General features: G+C 53.1%; 1 protein-coding gene across 2 annotated transcripts; it reads left to right on the plus strand.

Annotated features, from left to right (window-relative positions):
- Window positions 1-26,887, plus strand: PRKACA (protein kinase cAMP-activated catalytic subunit alpha). Of its 2 annotated transcripts, none has more exons than XM_033196064.1 (10): window positions 1-282; window positions 10,995-11,056; window positions 11,517-11,645; window positions 15,101-15,199; window positions 17,203-17,285; window positions 20,749-20,875; window positions 20,965-21,060; window positions 21,152-21,274; window positions 24,777-24,941; window positions 25,332-26,887. In XM_033196064.1, the coding sequence occupies exons 1-10, from the start codon at window positions 237-239 to the stop codon at window positions 25,455-25,457; spliced, it is 1,056 nt and encodes a 351-aa protein (XP_033051955.1). In that variant the 5' UTR covers window positions 1-236; the 3' UTR covers window positions 25,458-26,887. The 2 variants fall into 2 exon arrangements, with proteins under 2 accessions (XP_033051955.1, XP_033051956.1); XM_033196065.1 differs by lacking the exon at window positions 1-282 and adding an exon at window positions 3,604-3,656.
- Window positions 26,888-27,074: the final 187 nt, after the last annotated feature.

Here is a 27,074-nt window from a genome sequence, read left to right on the forward strand (position 1 = left end):
GCGGCGGGCTGCGGGGGCGTCACGGACAGCAGCAGAGATCTTGGGCTGAGGTTCCCGGGCGGGCGGGCGCGGAGAGACGCGGGAAGCAGGGGCTGGGCGGGGGTCGCGGCGCCGCAGCTAGCGCAGCCAGCCCGAGGGCCGCCGCCGCCGCCGCCCAGCGCGCTCCGGGGCCGCCGGCCGCCGCCAGCACCCGCCGCGCCGCAGCTCCGGGACCGGTCCCGGCCGCCGCCGCCGCGATGGGCAACGCCGCCGCCGCCAAGAAGGGCAGCGAGCAGGAGAGCGGTGAGTGCCCCGGCCGTGACCCCGATCCTGGCCCTGCGCTGCCAGTCCTGGCCTTGTCCATCATCGCCTGGCCCCTCCCCCTACGGGGCCCCCCCATTCCTCTCTGCCTACCCCCCAGCGCCCCTTGCCCCGGCCTGTCCAAGGCTGGGGCCCGCGGGCCCGCAGAGTACCCCCTGTAGGGGTCCCCTTCCCCTAGGGCCGCCCCACACTGCAAAGACCGTGTTCCCCCCCAGCTGTCACTGCCAACCATGGCACGTATGACCGCTGGGGCCCCACATGGGGCCCTGTCACCAGCCTACCCCCTCCTTTCCTGGCCCCTCTCCCCAGATTCTAATCCCCCCACTTCCTCACTCACTTCTCTCGCCTATGGGATCCTCTGCCTGACCCCGACCCATGTTTCTGCCAGTTTGGGAATGCGATGGGGTCTGTCTGCCTCCACCGCGCAGGGACCTTGGCCACTTGGTGACCACACCCCTCCCCCCTCCAGCCCCCGCCATCTTTCTCCTGCCCTTCCCCTCTTCACCTTAGCACAGCCCCCACTTCCAAACCCATCCTACCCCCTGAGCATTTCCCAGAGCCACCTCCAGCATTGTTTTTTCTTCTGTGTCACTTGGCATGGGGGACAGGATCTTTCTGGGTCCCTCTGCCTCACTCATCCTGTCACTCTGTCATTCTGCTTCTCTGCTTGGGCTCCGTCCTCCAAGCAAGCGTCTGTCCCTGACTGGGGTAGCAGACTGTTTATGAACGTAGAGAACTGCTTCAGTGCTTCCAAAGCCAAGTTTGAGCTGGTCTTGTTGGAATTCATTGCGTCCTCTTTCCTGCGTTGGGGTAGGGGGGTGGTGGCAGAGCCCCCTCGCATTTCCTGCCTTGCAGTGAGCTCTAGGCTCCATGGAGGGCCCCTCAATAAATGGTCGTTTCACAACTGAGGCTCCGTCATTCACCCAGTGTCTGGGGCTTCTTCCACCGCTCCTGGCTTGGGATGAAAAGTGTCTGCGTTTAGTGAGGTTTAGCGAGGTTCATTTGGTTTTAATTGGATGGTCAGAAAGAGCACTTGGAGGGGGAGGCAGTCAAAGAGAGTAATGGGTGATGTCTAGTGATTTGCTTTGATGTCTAGTGATTCTGATCATTCCCAGGGCTCAGCCAGAGAGAGACCTTTTTCACCCACTTGCCCCCAAATTATGTTGGCCTTTTCCAGCCAGCCAGAGAAATAGATTCTCTATCTGGAAATACCATCAGAAATGGTCTTGAACCCCATTCCCAATTCTTATAGCTCTTAAATTGTTGTCACGCCAGTCTGAAAGCTGGAAGGCGGCTGGGATCCCCTGTCCACTTACCCAGAAATAGAACTATTAGTCGAAAAGGAAGGCCAGTTTTTGGTCTCAAACCCCAGCATCTGAGTTCCCTGAATGCCCCCTCCCAGAAAGGTATGAAAGCCAGGGAACTATATTCCTATACGGATTCAAATAGCAGAACTCAGAGTCACAGAGCAATCATGAAGAGGCCTGACATGTCACCAATGGGCGGGGGCCGGGGAGGGAAGTGCCTGTAGCTGAGTGCTTGATGACAGAGGAGCAGGTGGGTAGTGTCCAAAAAAGGTCTGGGCATGAGCTTGGAGGGGACTTGGCAGAGGGGGAGGAGTCAGGCCCCCAGCAGGTGAGGCCAGCTAGGAGGTGGAAGGTGGAGGCAGGCAGCTATGTATTACAGTGGCTCAGTTGAAAGTTGGGGAGATGACAGTCCTGGAAAACCTTCAAGGCTATCAGACACATGTGGTGGCGCGTGGAAAGCCACACAAGAAAAAGGATCCCAAGAAAAAGATCAGAGGCTCTGGAAGAAACCACTGATTCTCTCAGAGCACAGGTCAGACACCCAGGAATGAATGATCACAGTAAAATAGAGCTACTATTTATTGGGCATCTAGGCTGTGCCACAGGCTAAATGGCCAGGCAGATAGATATATCTACTCTAGTGACTTTCATAACGGGCTGTTATCCAAATTTTCCAAAGGAGCCCTCTGGCAGAAATGACAGCCATGACAGGATGATGTCACAGAGGCAGGATTCACATCCAGACCCATCTACCAGCAAACTTCTTGGACCCCAGAATTTCCTGACTCTGACATTTTTCAGCAGCCTCCCAGATTTTTACTCTATCATATTTTCTTAATTTAAAATAATAAAAATTGTACTCACTTCTGTTCAGATGTAAACTTGGAGCTCATTCTAAACAATAATATAAATGAAATCATGGGATTGCTATGCCAGTTATATTTTCTCTGATACACATTAAATACAGTATAACTAGATAAATGAAACATCCCGAAAAGCATGTCATGTTCTGCCAATGGGACCATGTCACACTTTGAGAAACGCCCGAAGCTGTACTTCCTCCCAGAGGCTTCCAGAGAAGGAAATAAGATAAGGAAGGAAGTCCCTCTTTGCTTTGAGGCGCTCTGATTCTGAGAGGATAGAGTGAGACAAAATTCGCCTTCTTATAAGGGTGGGGCAGGGGCGGGGGCAGTAGCCAGGCCAGCCTGCAGGGGGCACCTGGATTTCATCTGCCAGACGCCGGCCCGACTGGGGTCAGGAAAATGCCCAGGCCTTGGGAGGCACCAGTTAAGCATCCTGCAGTCCCCTGTGGTACCATCTCTGCCAGGGCAGGACAGACTCCGCCTCCTCCCAAGAGGCCAGGGATCCAGAATGAGCCCTGGAGTGGAATGGGGAGAATCTACACCCAAAGATGGCAAAGCCATTGGGAGAGCTGAGAGGGCCGAGAAAAAAGACTAAGTCCCAGACGCTGGCCAGGTTCGAAGAATGGAGAGGGAGCAGCGGCCCCAGAGGGCAGGCGCCCAGGTCAGACAGCCAAGTGGGGCTCAGGTCGTGGCTGGCACTGGCTGAAGATACCCCTGGGAGCTGGCCCATAGGAGAAGAGGCAGAGCTGGTAAAAGGGAGCCCCCCCCCATCCCCAGGACACAAGCAGATCCCGGCAAAGAGAGAAAAGCACCCCGCAAGAAGACCCTAGATGGGAAGAACTAGTGCCATGTAACATACTATGGATGCCTAAGAAGGCCAAACACCTTCTGTGCCTTGGCAGTTGTATGGGTGCCCAAGAGGGTCTTGTCAAGGCAGCTCTCCCCTTAGCGCAACCACGTCTATAGAAACTTGGAGGGCCCTATCTGTCCCTCCTCTGCACCCAAGTGGCCTCTGGGTTGGGTTTCTCTTCCTGCTCCCACCCCACCTCTCCCTAGCTCCCCCTGCAGGCAGGGTTCTGAGGATGGACAGCCGAGCAGACACGGTAGGTCTCATGAGCCTTCCCAGTCACCGTAGTCCCGGTGTCCTGAGAACAGGACTGAGCGATGGCTTCCAACTCCAGCGATGGTGAGGCTGAGCCCTGTTGCTATAGCAACTTCCCAGGCACACGCCGCCCCTCAAGTCAGGGAAGGGCTGCAGAGGGGTCTGGGGCACAGGCGAAGAGGAGGAGGATGTGAACCCCTGGCTGGCCCTGGAAACGCCTTTTGTATAGCCCCAGGCTGTGCGGGCTGGGGAAGAACAGAGGGGATCGGTGGCCCAGTTCAGACAAGGGAGGATGGTCCACCCAGCAGGGGGGCCAGCTCAGAGAAGGGTGGTGGAGAGGTCCATCCCAGTGTTGGGGTTCAGCTCAGACTGTGGGATGAGCCATCCCAGTGTTGGGGTCCAGCTCAGAGTTGTGGCATGGTAAGCCCAGAGGAGGGAATCCAGGCTCCACTGGAGGAATCAGCCAACCTCGAGTAGGGGGCCCAGCCCAGGCTGAGCATTCCTGCCCCAGAATTCCCAGGACAGCCAGATTTCAAAAGGGCAGAGGGTCTGAGATTGTTGTCTGGCGGAAGGGGGTTCTGAGGCTGGGCTCCTTCCGAGGGAGACCCCGAGCCCCTTGCCCAAATTGATATTCTGCTGTTGCAATTCCCCATTCCCAGGGCGAGTTTCTAGATTTCTGCCTTCTGCTGTGGCCCTGGCTTTTCAAGGGGAGTCAAGGAGTTTTCTCTATGAGCCCAAAGGGAATCTGGACCACAGTGGGAGCTGGCACCCCCCGTGTGGAAGATGTGGGCAGGGCGGCAGGCTGTATAGGCCAGCAGCTGGCTGGGTTACCATCCTCTGCCACTTCCTGTTGCTAGCAGGGGTCCTGGGTACTGGGCACTCTCAAAGAGGCTGCCACTGACTCTCCGCTTCTTTTGGGATCTGGAAAGAAGGAGGAAGATGGTCAAGGCTGCCTCCCCCTCCCCCACCCTTGGGTTTAGCCGCTCGTTTCCGGTTTGGACTTTCATGGCCGAGAGTAGAGCCAAGCACAGGGCAAGGTTTGACAGAGGCCAAGGACATCCCAGGATGCCGTTCCCCTCTCCACCCCCGCATAGGAGCAAAGCAAAGAGCCAGATGTACCCATTTTCTCTCTCGGGATAGCAGGATTTGGGGGTTCCACATTGAAAGGGAGTTCAGGGGAGGAGGCAGGGTGGCTCTTGTCACCCCCTGCCCCAAGCCTTTCTCTCCAGCTGTTCTTTCAGCGAATTAAGAGAGCTCTGGGGGCCTCTTTAGCCCCCAGGGAGTCTCTGGCTGTTGCCTGATCCAGAACCTTAACTCTTTCCCCTCTGCCCAGTGGGCACTGCTCTGGGCACACCAGGCATTGTCCTCTGCATAGTCCAGTGCCCACTGAGGAAGGCAGGGCCTGGCGTCCCGGGAGCAGTGAAGTCCCAGGAAAGGGAAGTTAGCTTTATGGCCCCGCCTTGGGGCACACAGGCCAGCCAGAGGGACACCCTCGGGAGAATCTTCCCATCGCCTCCTGCCAAGGAAGCCCTCTGCAAACCTTGGCCAGCTTGGAGCAGGTACCTTTAAAAGCTTCTGTAGCAACCAGCTCCTCCTCCCTGGTCCCCTGAGGCCTTCCCAAGGAAGCTGACTTAGAGGCTCTGCGTTTTCCTGGTTTCTCAGCAAAAGGAAGATTCCAGGGAGAGCCCAGTGGGGGCCAGGGATGGATCTGGGATCAGGCAGCAGCCAGGGTGGGGAGTCGGAGACCACCTTCCAGCTGTGGCTGCAGCTGTTCCTCTGGGCCCACCTGGCTGTACGTTTCCTGGGCTACCTGCACCACACCTTCTGGGGGCCTGAGCGACAGCCAGCACCCTGAGCCTCCCTGGCCAGGGGACAGAAGGCCCCCAGATCACCCCATCCCACCCATCCTTTATTCCACCCTCTGCTGGAAGAGACAGGAAGCAGAGGTGAGTGTGGGGCCACTTGAGTGAGGTTACCTGCCCCTCCCCCCATCATCCCTCTCTCTGCCTGCTCCTCCTGACACTGGCCTCCCCCATGCCCCATCCCCAAATCTGACAAGCTCACAAGGCTAGTGGCACCAGAGCCTGGGCTCTCTGGTCCTTTGAGAGGCCAGAGAAGGGCCATGCTAACAGCAAGGCACCCTGTAGAACTGCTCCATGGGGCACCAGCGGACAGCCAGAGGTTGGGAGCTCAGAGAGTCAGGGAGGTGCAGGATTCAGCAATTCTTTCCCTTTTGCTAAGAGCAAAGGGAAAACGGATCAGACCTTTCGGATTCCCTTGAAGCCCGGCACCTCTCTGCCTTCTTGTGTGGGTGAAGGTAGAATCCCAAGAGGGCACCCTCCACCCTCCCCATCCACTGCTGAGTTCTGTGTGGATTATTTGGAGGTTTCCAGGGAAGATGTTTTTGGTCACAAAGGTTCTATTAGTGAAGCCAGGCACAGTGGCTCACGCCTGTAATCCCAGCACTTTGGGAGGCTAGGGTGGAGAAATCCATTGAGGCCAGAAGTTAGAGACCAGCCTGGGCAACATAGCAAGACCCCATCTCAAAACAAAACACACAAACAAAGGTTCTGCTAGTGAAAGCATTGGATTTGGTGCAGCCCCCAGGCTCAGGCCCTTGCGCTAGTTGGTGGCCCAGCCAGGTACCCATCTAGGACTCCTGGCCACTCATTGCCTGTCCCCTCTTGACCCAGTCATTCTTTGTGGGGCCTTCTTGGCCACGATCTCTCTCTATCCCCCATCTAGCACTTTCTTTTTTTTTTTTTTGAGACAGAGTTTCACTCTTGTTGTCCAGGCTGGAGTGCAATGGCGTGAACCCGGCTCACTGCAACTTCTGCCTCCCAGGTTCAAGCAGTTCTCCCGCCTCAGCCTCCTGAGCAGCTGGGATTACAGGCGTGAGCCACCACACCCAGCCACCATCTACCACTTTCTAGCCCCATGAGGGCTCTTCTCTCTGAATGCTGAGGGAGAGCTTTGGGGACAGGTAGCGGGGGTGGCTCCCCCCAAGGCCATGTGGGATTCCTGGCAGGCAGAAGACCAGCAATGCCAAAGGGCAAGTGTACCGGGTCCCTCAGGGTGGTAGCAAACCCAGGAACATCAGGGGGTTGAAGGCAGTTCTGTCCACATTGGCCACCCTGGTGCCCTGGACTCAGCGCTGAAACCAGTGGCTGAGTCGGCAGTGAAGTAGTTAATCTCATGGGAAGTGGGGGCGGGTCAGTGACCTCAGACCTGATCAGTCTTCTCATCTGTACAGTGGGAATAACAGCAGCTCCCACCCCACAGGGTGAGAACGAAGCACAGAAAACACTCAGCGAGGGGCTGGTCCCTGTAGCCCTAGGTGGTAGTTAAAGGACAAGTCCGTAATGCAAGAATCTGTCAGGCTGCGCATTTAAGATTTGAGCGCTCGTCCCGGCGTGGTGGTTCACACCTGTAATCCCAGCACTTTGGGAAGCCGAGGTGGGCGGATCACGAGGTCAGGAGATCGAGACCATCCTGGTGAACACGGTGAAACCCCGTCTCTACTAAAAATACAAAAAAAATTAGTCGGGCGTGGTGGCGGGCGCCTGTAGTCCCAGCTTCTCGGGAGGCTGAGGCAGGAGAATGGCGTGGACCCAGGAGGCAACGGAGCTTGCAGTGAGCAGAGATCATGCCACTGCACTCCAGCCTAGGAGACAGAGCGAGACTTCGTCTCAAAAAAAAAAAAAAAAATTTGAACGCTCAATGCCTCTATATTTGTTTTTGGGTTTTTTTTAATTATTACTTTTTTTGTTTTGAGACAGTGCCTCACTCTGTCACCCAGCCTGGAGTGCAGTGGTTCAATCACGGCTCACTGCAGCCTCTACCTCCCGGGCTTGAACAGTCCTCCCGCCTCTGCCTCTTGAGTAGCTGGGACTACAGGTGCACAACACCACACCTGGCTCATGTTTTTATTTTCTGTAGAGGGTTTTGATGTTGTCCAGGCTGTTCTTGAACTCCTGCATTCAAGCAATCCCCCCAACTCAGCCTCCCAGAGTATTATTATTTTCTTGAGACAGCGTCTCACTCTTGCTCAGGCTGGAGTGTAGTGGTGCAATCACAGCTCACTGCAACCTCAATCTCCTGGGTTTTAAGAGATCCTCTTGCCTCAGCCTCCTGGAACTGCGGGCATGGACCACTACTACGCTCAGCTAATTTTTTAATTGTTTTATTTTTTGTAGAGATGAGGTCTTGCTATGTTGCACAGGCTGGTCTCTAATTCCAGGCCTCAAGCGATCCTCCAACCTCGGCCTTCCAAAGCACTGGGATTACAGGTGTGAGCCACCATTCCCAGCTCTCCCTGGTTTTTTGTTTGTTTGTTTGTTTTTTGAGACAGAGTCTCACTCTGTTGCCTAGGCTGGAGTGCACTGGTGCGATCTCGGCTCACCGTAACCTCTGTCTCCCAGGTTCAAGAGATTTTCCTGCCCCAGCCTCCCAAATATCTGGGATTACAGGCATGCATTACCGTGCCCAGCTAAGTTTTGTATTTTTAGTAAAGACAGGGTTTCACCATGTCGGCCAGGCTGGTTTCAAACTCCTGACCTCAAGTGATCTGCCCACCTCAGCCTCCCAAAGCGCTGGGATTATAGATGTGAGCCACCATGGCTGGTCTCTCCCCATATTTTATTTTATTTTTTCTTTTTTTTCTTAGAGTCTTGCTCTGTCGCCCAGGCTGGAGTGCAGCGGTATGATCTCGGCTCACTGTAACCTCTGCCTCCCGGGTTCAAGCAATTCTCCTGCCTCAGCCTCCCAAGTAGCTAGGATTACAGGCACACACCACCATGCTCAGCTAATTTTTTTGTTTTGTTTTGTTTTGTTTTGGAGACAGAGTCTCGCTCTAGTCTTGCCTAGGCTGCAGTGCAATGGCATGATCTCAGCTCACTGCAACCTCTGCCTCCCGGGTCCAGACGATTCTCCAGCCACCATGCCTGGCTAATTTTTTTGTACTTTTAGTAGAAACAGGGTTTCACCATGTTGGCCAGGCTGGTCTTGAAGTCCTGACCTCAAGTGATCCACCCGCCTCGGCCTCCCAAAGTTCTGGGATTACAGGAGTGAGCCACTGTGCCCGGCCTAATTTTTTTATTTTTAGTAGAGATGGGGTTTCGCCATGTTGGCCAGGCTGGTCTCGAACTCCTGACCTCGTGATCCACCTACCTCAGCCTCCCGGAGTGCTGGAATTACAGACGTCAACCACTGCACCCAGCCTCTCTCCCCATATTTTTTTTTTTTTTTTTTTTCTTGAGACGGAGCTAACTCTGTCTCCCAGGCTGGAATGCAGTGGTGCGATCTGGGTTCACTGCAAGCTCTGCCTCCCGGGTTCACGCTATTCTCCTGCCTCAGCCTCCCGAGTAGCTGGGACTACAGGCACCCACCACCACGCCCGGCTAATATTTTTAGTAGAGATGGGGTTTCATCGTTTTAGCCAGGATGGTCACGATCTCCTGACCTCGTGATCCGCCAGCGTCGACCTTCTCCCCATATTTTATACCTCAATTTAAAAAATAATAGGCTGGGTGCAGTGGCTCACGCCTGTAATCCCAGCACTTTGGGAGGCCAAGGCAGGCAGGTCACCTGAGGTCAGGAGTTCAAGACCAGCCTGGCCAACATGGTGAAACCTGTCTCTACTAAAAATACCAAAATTAGCTGGGCGTGGTAGCAGGTGCCTGTAATCCCAGCTACTTGGGAGGCTGAGGCAGGAGAATCATCTGAACCTGGGAGGTGGAGGTTGCAGTGATCTGAGATCTTGCCACCGCACTCCAGCCTGGCAATAGAGTGGGATTCCATCTCAATAATAATAATAATAATAATTTTAAAAATAAAAAATAATAGTAGCTGACATTTATCTGGCACTAACATCACATGGGCCACTGTTCAACTCCCTTTGCCAAGATGAACTCATTCATTCCTTAAAACCACCCCACAGGCTGGGCGCGGTGGCTCAAGCCTGTAATCCCAGCACTTTGGAAGGCCGAGATGGGCGGATCACGAGGTCAGGAGATCGAGTCCATCCTGGCTAACACGGTGAAACCCCGTCTCTACTAAAAAAAATACAAAAAAGGCTGGGCGCGGTGGCTCAAGCCTGTAATCCCAGCACTTTGGGAGGCCGAGACGGGCGGATCACGAGGTCAGCAGATCGAGACCATCCTGGCTAACACGGTGAAACCCTGTCTCTACTAAAAAAAATACAAAAAACTAGCCGGGCGAGGTGGCGGGCGCCTGTAGTCCCAGTTACTCGGGAGGCTGAGACAGGAGAATGGCGTAAACCCGGGAGGCGGAGCTTGCAGTGAGCTGAGATCCGGCCACTGCACTCCAGCCTGGGCGACAGAGCGAGACTCCGTCTCAAAAAAAAAAAAAAAACTAGCCGGGCAAGGTGGCGGGCGCCTGTAGTCCCAGCTACTTGGGAGGCTGAGGCGGGAGAATGGTGCACACCCAGGAGGCGGAGCTTGCAGCGAGCCCAGATCGTGCCACTGCACTCCAGCCTGGGTGACAGAGCGAGACTCCATCTCAAAAAAAAAAAAAAAAAACCACCCCACTTTACAGATGAGAAAAACTGAGGCCTAGAGAGGTGAGATCAGTTGCCCAAAGTCACAGAGTTCATCGGAGACCAGGCTGAGCTCTGAACTGGATCTTGTCCCCAAGTCCTGGCCCTTAGCCACTTTGCTGGGCTGCGTCTCAGCAGAGATAAGAATGACTGTTTTCAAGCCTGTTTTCTGGGTTGTTAAACGGACACAATGGATACAAGGCAGGTTGCCGAGCGAGTCAGATGAGACAGTGTAGACAGCAGCCGGCACAGGGTCTGCCGGGGAAGTTTCAATGTTAGCCAGGCGGTGATGTTCGCCTTGGGATGCCGTGGGGCCGAGGAGTGGGCATCGGGCGAGACTTCCCTTGAACCAGCTCTGGAGCAATGCCCTTGCGATTGACACGAGAGGAACAGGGCCAGCTGGGGGCCAAGGTGACAGCTGAGCCCCCCAAGGGCGCCTGCTACCCGAGCCCCCGAGGCCTCCATCACAGGCCCAGCCTCCCCAGAGAAGGGGCCAGAGGAACAGCCAAATCCCAAGGCTATAAATACCTCGGCTGGCGTCGGCCCTGGCCGTGGAATGTCGGTCAGAACTGGGGCGAGTGGGGGTGGGCTGGCCTGCCTGGGTGCCTCCCTCCGTTCCCCTGGGAGTGACCCCTGAGACTCTCTGTACCCCACTTTGGATGGAGTAGCAGCTGGATCCCACCTCTCTGTAGCAAGGGAGGCCCAGGCCACGGCCCAGCCAGGGCCCCCAGAGGCACCATAAAAAGGTCAGGCTCTAGGTTGAGGGAACTGTACCCTAATTTCTACAAGTATCTCCTCAGAAATCACCTGAACCCGCCCCGGCGAAATGGAGGTCTCTGTCTAACTCTCCCCTCTCTCCCTTTCAGTGAAAGAATTCTTAGCCAAAGCCAAAGAAGATTTTCTTAAAAAATGGGAAAGTCCCGCTCAGGTAAGGCCACCGCGTACAGAGTCCAGGGAGGGGTGAGCTGGTGACCCCCAGCCCCCTGGCTGCATCCCAGCAACACAGCTAGAATTTCAGAAACTCCGTAGAAGGCTTGAGACCCTCCCCATTCACTCCCTAGGTGCCCATGGGGGCTCCTGTGTGGAGACACCTGACTGCCCAATGCCAGGCACCCCCATCCCACCACCCCTTCCAACGGCCCGCCCCTGCCCCCAGCACAGCTGCCAGCAGCTCCCAGGCCCCAGGCCAGGGCCGGATCTGGCCCCTGCCACCCGCTTTAAGGAATGCGCCCTCTGCCATCTTGATTTTCCGCCCCCGTCCTCAACCCCGCTGACCCTACGTGCTCCCCAGGGCCCCCTCTGCCGGTGGCAGAGGGGATGCCTCAGACCTTAGCCCAGCAGGCCGTGGGGAGGATGCACCCTGAGCCTGCTGACCCCTCTGCCCACAGAACACAGCCCACTTGGATCAGTTTGAACGAATCAAGACCCTCGGCACGGGCTCCTTCGGGCGGGTGATGCTGGTGAAACACAAGGAGACCGGGAACCACTATGCCATGAAGATCCTCGACAAACAGAAGGTGAGGTGGCCCGTCCTCGCCTTTGCCTGGACTGTGCCCACTCCTTGGAGTGCCCTATCCACCCATTCACTCACTTGCTTTGTTTTTTTGAGTCAGAATCTTGCTCTGTTGCTCAGGCTGGAGTATAGTGGCACAACCTCAGCTCACGGCAACCCCCGCCTCCCTGGTTCAAGCGATTCTCCTGCCTCAGCATCCCGAGTAGCTGGGATTACAGGCACCCGCCACCACACCCAGCTAATTTTTGTATTTTTAGTAGAGACGGGTTTTCGCCATGTTGGCCAGGATGGTCTCGAATTCCTGACCTCAGGTGATATACCTGCCTCAGCCTCCCAAAGTGCTGGGATTATAGGTGTGAGCCACCACGCCTGGCCACTTGCTTTTTTGCGGGGAGACAGGATCCTGCTCTGTTGCCCAAGCAGGAGTGCAGTGACGTGATCATAGCTCACTGTAGCCTCAAACTCCTGAGCTCCTCCCGAGTAGCTGGGACTACAAGCACACACTACCATGCCTGGCTAATTTTTTTTTTTTTTTTTAGGCAGGGGGTCTCTTGCTGTGTTGCCCAGTCTGGCCTTGAACTCCTGGCCTCAAGTGATCTCCTACTTCAGGCTCCCAAAGCGCAGGGATTATGGACATGAGCCACCACGCCAGGCTCACCCAGTATTCCCCGAGCCCCCATAATGTGCCAGCTCCAAGGGTCAGAAGGGCCCTGTGCTGCCTTCCCAAAGCTCCCTCTCCAGGCCAGCCATGAATTCAAAGCCAGGCACTGTGACACAGAGTCAGACACCAGTCCAAAGGGAGGAGGCCAGGAGCATTCTTGGGGGAAGCGGTGTTTACGTGGACTTTCTTCCCGTAAATATTTTTGTGATCCAACTTTATACCGGGCACTGCTATAAAGCAGCAATATAACCAACAGAAATGTAATCCAAGCCACAGAATTGATTTTAAATTTTCTCTTTGCTCCATCATAAACAGTAAAAAGAGCCAAACATGGTGGCGCATGCCTGTAGTCCCAGCTAATAGAGAGGCTGAGGCAGGAGGATCACTTGGACCTAGGAGTTCAACTCCAGCCTGGACAACACAGCCAGACCCCATCTCTAAAAAAAAAAAAAATTGTAATTAAAAAAGAAAGTGAAAGAAGCAGGTGACATTCATGAAATTCATTTTAATGACATGTTTGGGGCTTTTTTGTTTTTTTTTTTTTGAGACAGAGTCTTACTCTTGTCGCCCAGTGGCATGATCTCAGCTCACTGCAACCTCCACCTCCCAGGTTCAAGTGATTCTCCTGCCTCAGCTTCCCAAGTAGCTGAGATTGCAGATGCCGCCACCACGCCTGGCTAATTTTTGTATTTTTAGTAGAGACGGGGTTTCACCATGTTGGTCAGGTTGGTCTCAAACTCCTGACCTCAGGCGGTCTGCCTGCCTCGGCCTCCCAAAGTGCTGAGATTACAGATGTGAGCCACCGCACCCAGCCTAATGATATGTTTTAATTAAGCCAGTATATCTACAGTATTACCATTTCCATATATTATCAATGTGAAAATATCATTAATGAAACATTTTACATTCCTTTTGTTTTTTTCCCAGTCCTTCATGACTTCGGAAATATTTCCTTTTTTTCTGTACTGAAGTGTCTTTAGAATCCAGTGTCCATTGTATGCTTACAACAGGTCTCAACTCTGAGGGTACATTTTTCCTGGAAAGAGGAGAAAAAACAGAGAAGTTGAAAAAGCTAATTCAGGCGGGGCGCGGTGGCTCACGCCTGTAATCCCAGCAATTTGGGAGGCCGAGGCAGGCAGACCATGAGGTCAGGAGATCGAGACCATCCTGACTAACACAGTGAAACCCCATCTCTACTAAAAATACAAAAAAGGTAGCCGGGCATGGTGGCGGGTGCCTGTAGTCCCAGCTACTCAGGAGGCTAAGGCAGGAGAATGGCGTGAACCCGGGTGGTGGAGTTTGCAGTGAGCCGAGATCACGCCACTGCACTCCAGCCTGGGCGACAGAGCGAGACTCCATCTCAAAAAAAAAAAAGAAAAAAGAAAAAGCAGATTCACATGCCCAAGTTGTTCCAACCATGCCTGAAAGTCACCAGTACCTACATCAAGTGTTTAATTTTTGTTTTGTTTTGTTTTGTTTTTGAGATGGAGTTTCACTCTTGTTGCCCAGGCTGGAGTACAATGGCGTGATCTCGGCTCACGACAACCTCCGCCTCCCGGGTTCAAGCGATGCCTTAGCTTTCTGAGTAGCTGGAATTACAGGAACCCGCCACCACGCCCAGCTAATTTTTTAATATTTGTAGTAGAGACAGAGTTTCACCATTTTGGCCAGGCTGGTTGTTTGTTTTTGAGACAGGGTCTTCTTGCTCTCTTGTCCAGGCTGAAGTGCAGTTGGGCTCAAATGATCCTCCCACCTCAGCCTCTGAAGCTGCTGGGACCCTAGTCGTGCCATGCCCAGCTAATTGCTTTTTGTTGTTGTTGTTGTTTGTAAAGATGGGGGTCTCGCTACATTGCCCAGGCTAGTCTCAAACTCCTGGGCTCTGGCGATTCACCTGCCTGGGCCTCCCAAAGTGCTGGGATTACAGGCGTGAGCCACCATGCCCAGCTGGTGTCAGTTTTTAAATTTATATTTTAGATACTTAAAATGTTTGAATTTGGCTCCCCAGCCGACCAGTCATATTTCAAGGGTCCAGCATCCCCCTGTGGCTAATGGAGACTGAACTGGGCAGGGCAGGTATAGACTGTGAGGACACAGCTATATGAGCAAAGCAGTTGACAGCTAACCAAGGGACCAGGCTGACTACGTGTGACACACCAGCCTGACATCAGCCAGCTGTGTGACCTTGGGCAAGTCACCTCCCCTCTCTGTATCTGGTCTTCCAAACCGGCGTACTCCCAGCATGGGCCTCTAGGGCTCCTGTCCTGATTCAGTGAGAGAGTAGGTGTCAGGTGCCTCCTCATGGCATCTGCTATTAGGAGACAGCTGATGGCTGAGGAGCAGTTAGCCTGAGGTTCAGGTTGCTGTGTGGAGTGATCTAGACAAGAAGCCACCCCTTGGACTTCTCCTGCCTGTCTTTTCAATTTCAGTTCAGCTGCCCCTTTCTCCAGGAAGCCCTCTCTGATTCCCCCTTCCCCAGACCATGCCAGGTACTTTACATGGGCTTCTTGGGGGCTGCTTCTCCACAACCCCAAGATGCACTCCATCACAGCTCTGACCTCTCTGGGGGTAACCCATGTATTCTTTGTCCTGGACTTTGTGCCCTGCAAGGACAAGCAGCCCCTAGCCTCCCTGATGCTGTGTCCTCAGCATCAGCCAAGGGCCCGACAGGCCACAGGCACACAAATGATTCTGGCTGAAGGAACCGGCCTGGCTCTGGCATCCCTAGTTCCAGGCATCAGGGGAAATGAGTCCCCTCTCACCTCCCCCTCCTCTCTGCCCTCCCCTCCCACCCTTCCCAGGTGGTGAAGCTGAAACAGATCGAACATACCCTGAATGAAAAGCGCATCCTGCAAGCCGTCAACTTTCCGTTCCTCGTCAAACTCGAGTTCTCCTTCAAGGTGGGGTCCCAGTGGCCAAGGGGCAAGGTCACTGCACTGGGTCCCAGCCTTCTGGCCCCCAGGGCTGGGGTCGAGCTGAGGACAATCAGTGGCTGCCCTCTTTTGTGGAAGAACAAGATCCCTGGAGGAGGGAGACCAGGGGACAGGAGTCAGGCTGGGACTCTGGTAGACCCAAGTTCAGTTCCTGGGCCAGCTAATTTGTAGCTCGATACCCTTGGCGAGTCACCCAACCTCAATAACATCCCTCAAAAGCAGCACCTGGTTTATGGCAAGAGCCTGACCCAGGAGCACAAATGCTGTCCCAGGCAGCCAGGGCTCAGTTCCCAGCTCAGTACTTCCTGATGTGTGGCCCCAGGCAAGAGACTTATCTCCCCGAGCCTCAGTTTTCTCATCTGTAAAATAAAATGAGGATCATACCAGTTCCAACCTGGTGGGGTTGTCATGACAGTTGCAGGCACGTCTTGAGCGCCCTTTGGGAGCCGTTTTGGGTGCCATCCAAAGCTGTAGTCATGAGAAACAGGAAAGGCCACTCAGGGCCAGCTTCATGGGCGTTCGACCCAGAGAAGCACAAGGGTCTATGCTCCAAGGGACCCCACACCTAGTTTAATGCTTTGCTGCTGCTGCTGCTGCTGCTGTCTTGAGATCTGTAATAATTTTTTGTTGTTGTTGAGACAGAGTCTTACTCTGTGGCTCAGGCTGGAATGCAGTGGCGCGATCTTGGCTCACTACAACCTCTGCCTCCCGGGTTCAAGCAATTCTCCTCCTGAGTAGCTGGCATTACAGGTGCCCACCACCATGCCCAGCTAATTTTTTTTTTTAGTAGAGACAGGATTTTGCCATGTTGCCCAGGCTGGTCTTGAACTCCTGACCTCAAGTGATCTGCCTGCCTTGACCTCCCAAAGTGCTGGGATTACAGGTGTGAGCCACTGTGCCCAGCCCAGCCTATTTTTTTTTTTTTTTTTTGGACATGGAGTTTGGCTCTTGTTGCCCAGACTGGAGTGCAATGATGTGATCTCGGCTCACCACAACCTCCGACTCCCGGATTCAAGCAGTTATCCTGCCTCAGCCTCCCAAGTAGCTGGGATTACAGGCATGTGCCACACACCTGGCTAATTTTGTATTTAGTAGAAACGGAGTTTCTCCATGTTGGTCAGACTGGTCTAGAACTCCCGACCTCAGGTGATCCGCCTGCCTCGACCTCCCAAAGTGCTGGAATTGCAGATGTGAGACACCCTGCCCAGCCATTTATTTATTTATTTATTTATTATTATTATTATTTTTAATTTATTTTAGACAAGGTCTCATTCTGTTGCCCAGGCTGGAGTACAGTGGTGCAATTACAGCTCACTACAACCTTTGCCTCCCAGGCTCAAGCAATCCTACCTCAGCCTCCTGAGTAGCTGGGACTACCGGTGCATGCCATGATGCCCAGCTAATTTTTGTATTTTTATAGAGACAGGGTCTCACTATGTTGCCCAGGCTGATCTCAAACTCCTAGGCTCAAATGATCCACCCACCTCGGCCTCCCAGAGTACTGGGATTATACAGGCATGAACCACCACACCCGGCCCTCCATAATAATTTTTTAACCAGGGGCCACCTTTTTTATTCTGGGTCCCACTAATTTTGTAGTCCATCATGATCCCATTTTACAGATGACAAAACTGTGACCTCAAAGCCTTACTCAGGCTCCCAGAACAAGGTACTACAGAGTTCACTCTCCGGCCAGGGCAGGCTAACCAGCTCCTGACACATCTATGAGCCAGCCCTCACTTTCACCCATTAACAGCAGGGTAAGGGTCGCCCCTGCTTCCTGGGCAGAATGAAATGCAACATGTGGGTTCAGCCAGCAAAGCATCTGGTCCCTAGAACATGATTCCTACGGAGAGCCAGGATCACTGTTGTCATTTAATGTTTGAACACCAGCCAGGAGGCCCCCAAGGCCTTCAGATAGGGTCCAAGTCTCAGGGAGTGGGCCCTTGACCAGCCACTGCTTCCCACAGGACAACTCAAACTTATACATGGTCATGGAATACGTGCCCGGTGGGGAGATGTTCTCACACCTACGGCGGATTGGAAGGTTCAGGTAAGCAGGCCACCCCCCATCACATCAGGCTGTCGGGTGTCCACAGGTGGCAGTGCACGACCAAGCCCCCTGGGAGTGCAGAGGAGTCCAGCATGCTTGAACATGCAGGTGGTCTCCCAGGACCCTGTGGGTTTCTGTTTCCCCTACGCTGAGGAATGTGTGATATTTCAACCACCACAAAACAAAACAGAGCAAACATGGCAACTTAGGTGTCCAAACTTTAGTTGGTCCCAGGCGCGGTGGTTCTCACGGGCACTTTGGGAGACCGAGGTGGGCAGATCACCTGAGGTCAGGAGCTCAAGACCGGCCTGGCCAACATGGCAAAATCCCGTCTCCACTAAAAATACAAAACTTAGCCGGGTGTGGTGGCAGGCACCTGTAATCCCAGCTACTCGGGAGGCTGACGCAGGAGAATCACTTGAACCCAGGAGCCAGACATTGCAGTGAGCTAAGATCACACCACTGCACTCCAGCCTGGGTGAGAGAGTGACACGCCGTCTCAAAAAAAAAAAAAAAGAAAAAGATGAAGTTGTTGATTTTGTGCATTTTTTGAGCCCCAAAGGTGGCATGCCTCTGTAATCCCACTACTCCTGAGGCTGAAGCGAAAGGATCATTTGAGCTCAAGAATTTGAGGCCAGCCTAGGCTACATAGTGAGGTTTTGTCTCTTAAAAAAACAAATTGGCGGGGCGTGGCAGCTCACGCCTGTAATCCCAGCACTTTGGGAGGCCGAGGCGGGTGGATCACAAGGTCAGGAGATCGAGACCATCCTAGCTAACATGGTGAAACCCTGTCTCTACTAAAAAAATACAAAAAAATTAACCGGGTGTGGTTGCGGGCGCCTCTAGTCCCAGCTACTTGGGAGGCTGAGGCAGAAGAATGGTGTGAATCCGGGAGGTGGAGCTTGCAGTGATCGCGCCACTGCACTCCAGCCTGAGCGACAGAGCGAGACTCCATCTCAAAAAATAAAATAAAATAAAAATTATACTATTATTTCATTTTATATAGATCAATAGTTTTATATGTGTAGATTTTAATACATATTTTTATACATAAAATAAAACTATATACATAAATTTGTAAGTTTAAGATACAGGCTGGGTACTGTGGCTCATGCCTATAATCCCACTTTGGGAGGCCAAGGTGGGCAGATTGCTAGAGCCCAGGAATTTGAGACCAGCCTAACATAGCAAGACCCATATCTACAAAAAGTAAAAGAAAAAATAGGCTGGGCGCAGTGGCTCATGCCTGTAATCCCAGCACTTTGGGAGGCCGGGGTGGGTGGATCACCTGAGGTCAAGAGTTCGAGACCAGACTGACCAACATGGTGAAACCCCATTTTTACTAAAAATACAACAATTAGCTGGGCGTGGTGGTGGGCGCCTGTAATCCCAGCTACTCAGGAGGCTGAGGCAGGAGAATCGCTTGAACCCGGGAGGTAGAAGTTGCAATGAGCCCAGATGGCACCATTGCACTCCAGCCTTGGCAACAAGAACGAAACTCCATCTCAAAAAAAAAAAAAAAATTAGGTGTGGTGGTACATTCCTGTAGTCCCAGCTACTGGGGAGGCTGAGGTGGGAAGATAACCTGAACCTGGGAGGTCAAGACTGCATGAGCCGGCCAGGCGCGGTGGCTCACGCCTGTAATCCCAGCACTTTGGGAGGCCGAGGCAGGCGGATCACGAGGTCAGGAGATCGAGACCATCCTGGCTAACACGGTGAAACCCCATCTCTACTAAAAATACAAAAAAAACAAAATTAGCAGGTCGTGGTGGTGGGCACCTGTATTCCCAGCTACTTGGGAGGCTGAGGCAGGACAATGGCGTGAACCTGGGAGGAAGAGGTTGCAGTGAGCCAAGATCGTGCCAGTGCACTCCAGCCTGGATGACAGAGCAAGACTCCATCTCAAAAAAATAAAAAGGAAAAAAAAAAAAGACTGCATGAGCCATGATCATGCTGCTGCACTCCAGAATGGGGGAACAGAGACCCTGTTCAGAGAAAAAAAAAAAATTTAACTTAAAAATTTGTCTTATTAACTTATAAGTTTACATATGTAGTTTTATTTTATTTTTTGAGATGGAGTTTCTGTCTTGTCACCCAGACTGGAGTGCAGTGGCGTGATCTCGGCTCCGTGCAACCTTCACCTGAATTCAAGTGATTCTCCTGTCTCAGCCTCCGAAGTAGCTGGGATTACAGGCACATGCCCCCTTGCCTGGCTAATTTTTGTATTTTTAGTAGAGATGGGGTTTCACCATGTTGGCCAGGCTGGTCTCAATCTCCTGACCTCAGGTGATCTGCCCCCCTCGGCCTACTAAAGTGCTGGGATTGCAGGCATGAGCCACCATGCTGGCCTTGTAGTTGTATTTTAGATAGAAAACTATAGATTCACTTTACATACAATAAAATGCACAGTTCTTCAATGTTCCATGCCACAAATTTTGACAGTTGTATACAGTTACCTAACCTCCACCTAAAACAGTATATGGAACTTTTCTATCACCCCAGAAAATTCCCTTGAATCCCTTTCTTCTTCTTCTTTTTTTTTTTTTCAATAATATACAGAGGTGGAGGCCGGGTGCAGTGGCTCACGCCTGTAATCCCAGCACTTTGGGAGGCCGAGGCGGGCGGATCACAAGGTCAGCAGTTCGAGACCAGCCTGACCAACATGGTGAAACCCTGTCTCTACTAAAAATATAAAAATTAGCCAGGCGTGGTGGTGCATGCCTGTAATCCCAGCTACTCAGGAGGCTGAGGCAAAAGAATCACTTGTTTCCAGGAGGCGAAGTTTGCAGTGAGCCGAGATTATGCCACTGCACTCCAGCCTGGGCAACAGAGCAAGACTCCATCTCAAAAAAAATAATTAAAAAAAAATATACACACACACACACACACACACATATCTACATACACACAGAGGTGAGGTCTTGTCTATGTTGCCCAGGCTGGTCTCAAACTCCTGGGCTCAAGTGATCCTCCCACCTGGACCCTCCAAAATCCTGGGATTACAGGGGTGAGACATCGCGCTGGGCCAAATCCCTCTCTTGACACGTCACCTCCCCGCCAAAGGCAGTTGTCCTTTCTGACTTCAAACACCGTGCCTTTGTTTTGTCTGGGCGTGGACATGATATAAATGGAATCATTCATGTTCTTTTGTGTCTTCTTTTGCTTTAACATAGTCAGTTTGAAATGCAGCCACGTTGTTGAGTGGATGCATGGGCTGTCCTGTTGGCAGTGGTGGTGGTGAGTGGAATTCCATGATATGACTATAGCTCAGTCTGTGATTCCATTCTCCTGTGGGTGGACCTACAGGCTATTTCCCATGTCGGGCTATCTAAGAATCATGTGCCTTACGTTTCTGACAGCTGGACTGGAGGTGTCTTCCTCTGGGGAAGGCTCTGCAGGGCCACCTGCTGGACCATTTTGGGGCATGGCCACTGACATTCACCTCTCCATTTGTCCCCATCAGCGAGCCCCATGCCCGTTTCTACGCGGCCCAGATCGTTCTGACCTTCGAGTATCTGCACTCGCTGGATCTCATCTACAGGGACCTGAAGCCGGAGAATCTGCTCATTGACCAGCAGGGATACATTCAGGTGCCCACCAGGCTGGGCGAGGGGCAGCCCCGGGGAAGCCGTGGCCTGGACCCTCCCTTCCTGCCAACTGCCTGTTCTTGTGCCCACAGGTGACAGACTTCGGTTTCGCCAAGCGCGTGAAGGGCCGCACTTGGACCTTGTGTGGCACCCCTGAGTATCTGGCCCCTGAGATTATCCTGAGCAAAGTAGGCGCCTCCCCAGCCCTCCCCTTCCCGAGGCCGGCTCTGCTCTCCTGCTCGCCCCCTCCTCACCCTGTGCCCCCCCATCTTGCTCCAGGGCTACAACAAGGCCGTGGACTGGTGGGCCCTGGGGGTTCTTATCTATGAAATGGCCGCTGGCTACCCGCCCTTCTTCGCAGACCAGCCCATCCAGATCTATGAGAAGATCGTCTCTGGGAAGGTGAGGTCCGGCTGCGGGGACACAGCCCTGGAAGAAACAGACCCTTCCCTGCTCACCCGTCCTACTCCCTGGGGAGCCCTGCTTGTTGTCAGAATAATCTAGAAGTTCCTTAAGTCAGGCCAGGTGGTGAAGCTGGACGCACCGGCCACACTGAGGCCAACACCTCGAGCCCCCCTCGCTGTCCAGCCCCAACCCCACGTTCCAGAATCCCAAGGGCTTCCACAACCCCAAGCCTCACAGGAACTTCTTGGCCGCAGAACATAAACCACCCTGCCAGGCAACCCTCCTTGTCACTCCTTGTCCCAGTTAGTGTGAGTTTTCACAAATTCCAAGGCAGAAAAACCAGTGTATTTGGTTCCTGTTCCCAGGTGCTGTCCGCAGCCTCACCAAGGAGTGCTCTCACTGAGCGTTTACAGCCCATGCTTCCTCTCCCAAACCCAGACTTGCCTAACTGAGGGTTCGGATGAGGGGTGCTGAAACCATCTCAGCTCACATCTATGACAGGTGCAAAGTGCCTGCCATCCACCAGGCCCTAGAATCCCCGCATCAGTCACACCCTGAGATGGTGGCACCCTCTGCAGGAGAGGTGAGGAAACAGGCTGGGAAAAGGGATGTGTCTTGGCCAAGATCACACTTTGGTGAGTAGGTAATCATCGTAGGCACTGAGAGCAGGAGAGAGGTTGGGGACCCCACCTGTGCCCTCAGCTCAACCACCTTGCTGGGAAGACCCGACCATCCCCCGACTTGGTCCAGCATCTCCTACACAGGAGCTTTTGGTCGGCCCAGAGTCACCACACTGTGGTGGGAGCGTCCTCAGGCTCAGCCTGGGCCCCAGTCCGGGCCCCAGTCCCAGCTCTGCCACTGATTGGCTTTGAAACTTTGCATTTGGGTGCAATGGCTCACGCCTGTAATTCCAGCACCTTGGGAAGTGGAGGCTTGAGGCCAGCAGTTCCAGACTAGCCTGGGTAACAAAGCCAGACCCCATCTCTCAAAAAAAAAAAAAAGCTAAAAATTAGCTGGGCATGATGGTGCACCCCCGTATTCCCAGCTCATCAGGAGGCTGAGGCAGGAGGATCGCTTGAGCCCAGAAGTTCAAGGCTGCAGTGAGCTGTGACTGTGCCACTGCAAACCAGCCTAGGTCACAGAGCCAGACACAGTCTTTTAAAAAAATTCAGGCAAGTGGGGTGCCCGGCTGGACACATAGCATCACTAAAAGGGAAAGAGGAAGGCCTGGCACGATGGCTCACGCCTGTAATCACAGCACTTCGGGAGGCTGAGGCAGGTGGATCACGAGGTCCGGAGTTCAAGAGCAGCCTGGCCAACATGGTGAAACCCCATCTCTACTAAAAATACAAAAATTAGCTGGGCATGGTAGCAGGCACCTGTAATCCCAGCTACTTGGGAGGCTGAGGCCAGAGAATTGCTTCAACCCAGGAGACGGAGGTTGCAGTGAGCCGAGATCACGCCATTGCACTCCAACCTGGACGACAGAGCAAGACTCCGTCTCAAAAAAAGGGAAAGATGAGGCATCCGCCACGGGTGGAATAGAAACTGCCAATAAAATGGCCCAGAGTAGGCCGGGCACGGTGGCTCACGCCTGTAATCCCAGCACTTTGGGAGGCCGAGGCAGGCGGATCACGAGGTCAGGAGTTTACGATGAGCCTGACCAACATGGTGAAACCCTGTCTCTACTAAAAATACAAAAATTAGCCAGGTGTGGTGGCATATGCCTGTAATCCCAGCTACTCAGGAGGCAGAGGTTGCAGTGACCTGAGATTGCGCCACTGCACTCTAGCCTGGGCAACAGAGCAAGACTCCATCTCAGAAAAAAAAAAAAAAAAAAATAGAAAAAGCTGCGCGCGGTGGCTCAAGCCTGTAATCCCAGCACTTTGGGAGGCCGAGACGGGCGGATCACGAGGTCAGGAGATCGAGACCATCCTGGCGAACACGGTGAAACCCCGTCTCTACTAAAAAATACAAAAAAACTAGCCGGGCGAGGTGGCGGGCGCCTGCAGTCCCAGCTGCTTGGGAGGCTGAGGCAGGAGAATGGCATGAACCCGGGAGGCGGAGCTTGCAGTGAGCTGAGATCCGGCCACTGCACTCCAGCCTGGGTGACACAGCGAGACTCCGTCTCAAAAAAAAAAAAAAAAGAAAAAAAGAAAATGGCCCAGAGTGGAAAAAAAAAGAAAGAAATCACAGAAGATCCCATAGGAGAAGATGCACATGACTCCCTTCTTTGTAGCATTTTCTAGTTCCCCCACACCCTCAGTGGTATTATCTCCCTCGTGCAGCCCTGGGATATCTGCCCCACATCTGAGAGGCATGCACAGGCCCAGAGAGGTTAAGAGCCATGGCCAAGGTCACACAGCGTGTAAGAGGCACAGCAGGAACAAGAAGTCGTTTCTTGCAACTATAACTCCAGTGATGACTTGCATACAAGGCTGTGGGCTCAGAGCATATGGGGAAAACTTTCAAGAAGAGTTGAGCTGGGCTTTAAAGAATGGAAAAGCCTTAGCTATGCAGAAAGAGAGGAGAGAAAAAGTTTGTCATAAGCATGAATATTTCAGAAGTCTCTGAACCCCAGCAGAGATGCCTTCAGCAGCGGCAGCAGCAGCAGCTGAGAATACAAGTTCTAGAGTCCAGTAGAGCTGAGATGAAATTGCCCCATCCCATGCCTCAATGTGACCTTGGAAGAGCTGTTTAACACTTCCAAGCCTCAGTTTCCGTTCTCTGAAATGGAAATCATCATAGCACTTGCCTTAGAGCAATGGTTCTTAAAGGGGACCCCTTTCCAGCATCACCATTGCTGGTGGAATTTGTTAGAAATGCAGATTATTGGGCCAGGCACGGTGGCTCACAGCTGTAATCCCAACACCTTGGGAGGCCGAGGCAGGTGGATCACCTGAGGTGAGGAGTTCAAGACCAGCCTTACCAATATGGTGAAACCCTGTCTCTACTAAAAATACAAAAATTAGCCAGGTGTCATGGCGTGAGCCTGTGATCCCAGCTACTCAGGAGGCTGAGACAGGAGAATTTCTTGAACCCAGGAGGTGGAGATTGCAGTGAGCCCAGATCGCACCACTGCACTCCAGCATGGGCTACAGAGTGAGACTTTTTTTTTTTTAATGCAGATTCTTGCTTGGTGCGGTGGCTCACGCCTATAATCCCAGCACTTTGGGAGGCCAAAGCAGGAGGATCGGTTGAGCCTAGGAGTTCAAGACCAGCCTGGGCAATATAGTGAGACCCTGTCTCTACAAAAACTTAAAATAACTAGCTCTTGAATTTTTAAAGTTTTTAAAGAAATGCAGATTCTCAGGCCACAGTATCACTTCCTAAATTGGAAACTGTACTGTAGGCTCAAGGAGCTGTTTTACAGGATGCTAGCAGGCACTCAGCTTTGGAGGCCCCCACCCAGTAGGACTGTTGGATGGAGAAAGAAGCCTCATGGGCTCCCCAAGTTCCAGACTAGCTTCCTACCCTGTCCTTGTACCCCTTCCTCCAGGTGCGGTTCCCTTCCCACTTCAGCTCTGACTTGAAGGACCTGCTGCGGAACCTCCTGCAGGTAGATCTCACCAAGCGCTTTGGGAACCTCAAGAATGGGGTCAATGATATCAAGAACCACAAGTGGTTTGCTACAACTGACTGGATCGCCATCTACCAGAGGAAGGTGGGTCTCCCCTCTTTAAGCTGCTGAGGGTTTGGGAGCAAGCTACGAGTCAGGGAGGACAGCCAATAGAGAGAAAGAGAAGAGAATACAGGTTCAGGAGCAACCTAGAGTAGAGAGCTTAGAGCAGTGGGGTCTAGAAATGGGATTCTGGGGTCATTTGGCCATTCCATGACCTTGTGCAGCAGATGCCTCTCTCTGGGAAATAATTTCCCCTTTGATGAGTTGGCTACATTAAGAGTTTCAGGCTGTTAAGAGGAATCCATAACCTAATGGTAAGCACAGGCCTGAGTCAGAGTAAATATCTCTTGAATGTTAGGCCATTTGCATTTATTGTTGCAGTAATGATTATGTTGAATGCTGAGGTCTGGGTGATTCTTGATCCCTCTCCAGGTGGAAGCTCCCTTCATACCAAAGTTTAAAGGCCCTGGGGATACGAGTAACTTCGACGACTATGAGGAAGAAGAAATCCGGGTCTCCATCAATGAGAAGTGTGGCAAGGAGTTTTCTGAGTTTTAGGGGTGTGCCTGTGCCCCCATGGGTTTTCTTTTCTTTCTTTTTTTTTTTTTTTTTTGGTGGGGGGGTGGGAGGGTTGGATTGAACAGCCAGAGGGCCCCAGAGTTCCTTGCATCTAATTTCATCCCCACCCCACCCTCCAGGGTTAGGGGGAGCAGGAAGCCCAGATAATCAGAGGGACAGAAATACCAGCTGCTCCCCCTCATCCCCTTTGCCCTCCTGCCCCCTCCCCCACTTTTCCCTTCCTCCTTCCCCACAGCCCCACAGCTCCCCAGCCCCTCAGCCCCACCCAGCCTACTTCTGCCTGTTTTAAACGAGTTTCTCAACTCCAGTCAGACCAGGTCTTGCTGGTGTATCCAGGGACAGGGTGTGGAAAGAGGGGCTCACACTTAACTCCAGCCCCCACCCACACCCCCATCCCACCCAACCACAGGCCCCACTTGCTAAGGGCAAAAGAACGAAGCGCCAACCTTCCTTTCGGAGTAATCCTTACTGGGAAGGAGAGATTTTTAGTGACATGTTCAGTGGGCTGCTTGCTAGAATTTTTTTTAAAAAACAATTTAAAATCTTATTTAAGTTCCACCAGTGCCTCCCTCCTTCCTCTACTCTCACCCCTCTCATGTCCCCCCATTCCCCAAATCCATTTTAAAGAGAAGCAGACTGACTTTGGAAAGGGAGGCGCTGGGGTTTGAACCTCCCCGCTGCTAATCTCCCCTGGGCCCCTCCCTGGGGAATCCTCTCTGCCAATCCTGCCAAGGTCTAGGCCCCTTTAGGAAGCCTCCGCTCTCTTCTTCCCCAACAGACCTGTCTTCACACTTGGGCTTTGAGAGCCAGACAAAGCAGCTGCCCCTCTCCCTGCCAAAGAGGAGTCATCCCCCAAAAAGACAGAGGGGGAGCCCCAAGCCCAAGTCTTTCCTCCCAACAGCGTTTCCCCCAACTCCTTAATTTTATTCTCCGCTAGATTTTAATGTCCGGTCTTCCCTCAGCTGAGTGGGGAGGGCATCCCTGCAAAAGGGAACAGAAGAGGCCAAGTCCCCCAACGCCATGGCCCGAGGTTCAAGGCTAGAGCTGCTGGGGAGGGGCTGCCTGTTTTACTCACCCACCAGCTTCCGCCTCCCCCATCCTGGGCGCCCCTCCTCCAGCTTAGCTGTCAGCTGTCCATCACCTCTCCCCCACTGTCTCATTTGTGCTTTTTTCTCTCGTAATAGAAAAGTGGGGAGCCGCTGGGGAGCCACCCCATTCATCCCCATATTTCCCCCTCTCATAACTTCTCTCCATCCCAGGAGGAGTTCTCAGGCCTGGGGTGGGGCCCCGGGTGGGTGCGGGGGCGATTCAACCTGTGTGCTGCGAAGGACGAGACTTCCTCTTGAACAGTGTGCTGTTGTAAACATATTTGAAAACTATTACCAATAAAGTTTTGTTTAAAAAAAAAAGTGTCGCTGGTGTTCTCGACTTCGATCACCCACCCACACACCCCCAGGGGGTTGGAAAGGGAATTTCGGACCCCAGAGTGCAGGCCGATCAGGTCCCGGCTTGAAGTCCTTGTAAACAGGGTTTAGCTGAAATTCCGGCACTCCTTCGGCCCCGCAGGAGAAACGAGCGTCAAACTGCCCTCTGACC

Source organism: Trachypithecus francoisi, unplaced genomic scaffold (assembly GCF_009764315.1).
Source record: "Trachypithecus francoisi isolate TF-2019V2 unplaced genomic scaffold, Tfra_2.0 Lachesis_group5, whole genome shotgun sequence".
NCBI classification, from domain to species: domain Eukaryota; kingdom Metazoa; phylum Chordata; class Mammalia; order Primates; family Cercopithecidae; genus Trachypithecus; species Trachypithecus francoisi.

Bases quoted from the DNA above. Each gene is read 5' to 3' on its own strand.
- PRKACA (XM_033196064.1), top strand. From the start codon at position 237: ATGGGCAACGCCGCCGCCGCCAAGAAGGGCAGCGAGCAGGAGAGCG. The intron at 11,646-15,100 runs GTGAGGTGGCCC...CACCCTTCCCAG, and splicing joins AGATCCTCGACAAACAGAAG to GTGGTGAAGCTGAAACAGAT. The intron at 15,200-17,202 runs GTGGGGTCCCAG...TGCTTCCCACAG, and splicing joins AACTCGAGTTCTCCTTCAAG to GACAACTCAAACTTATACAT.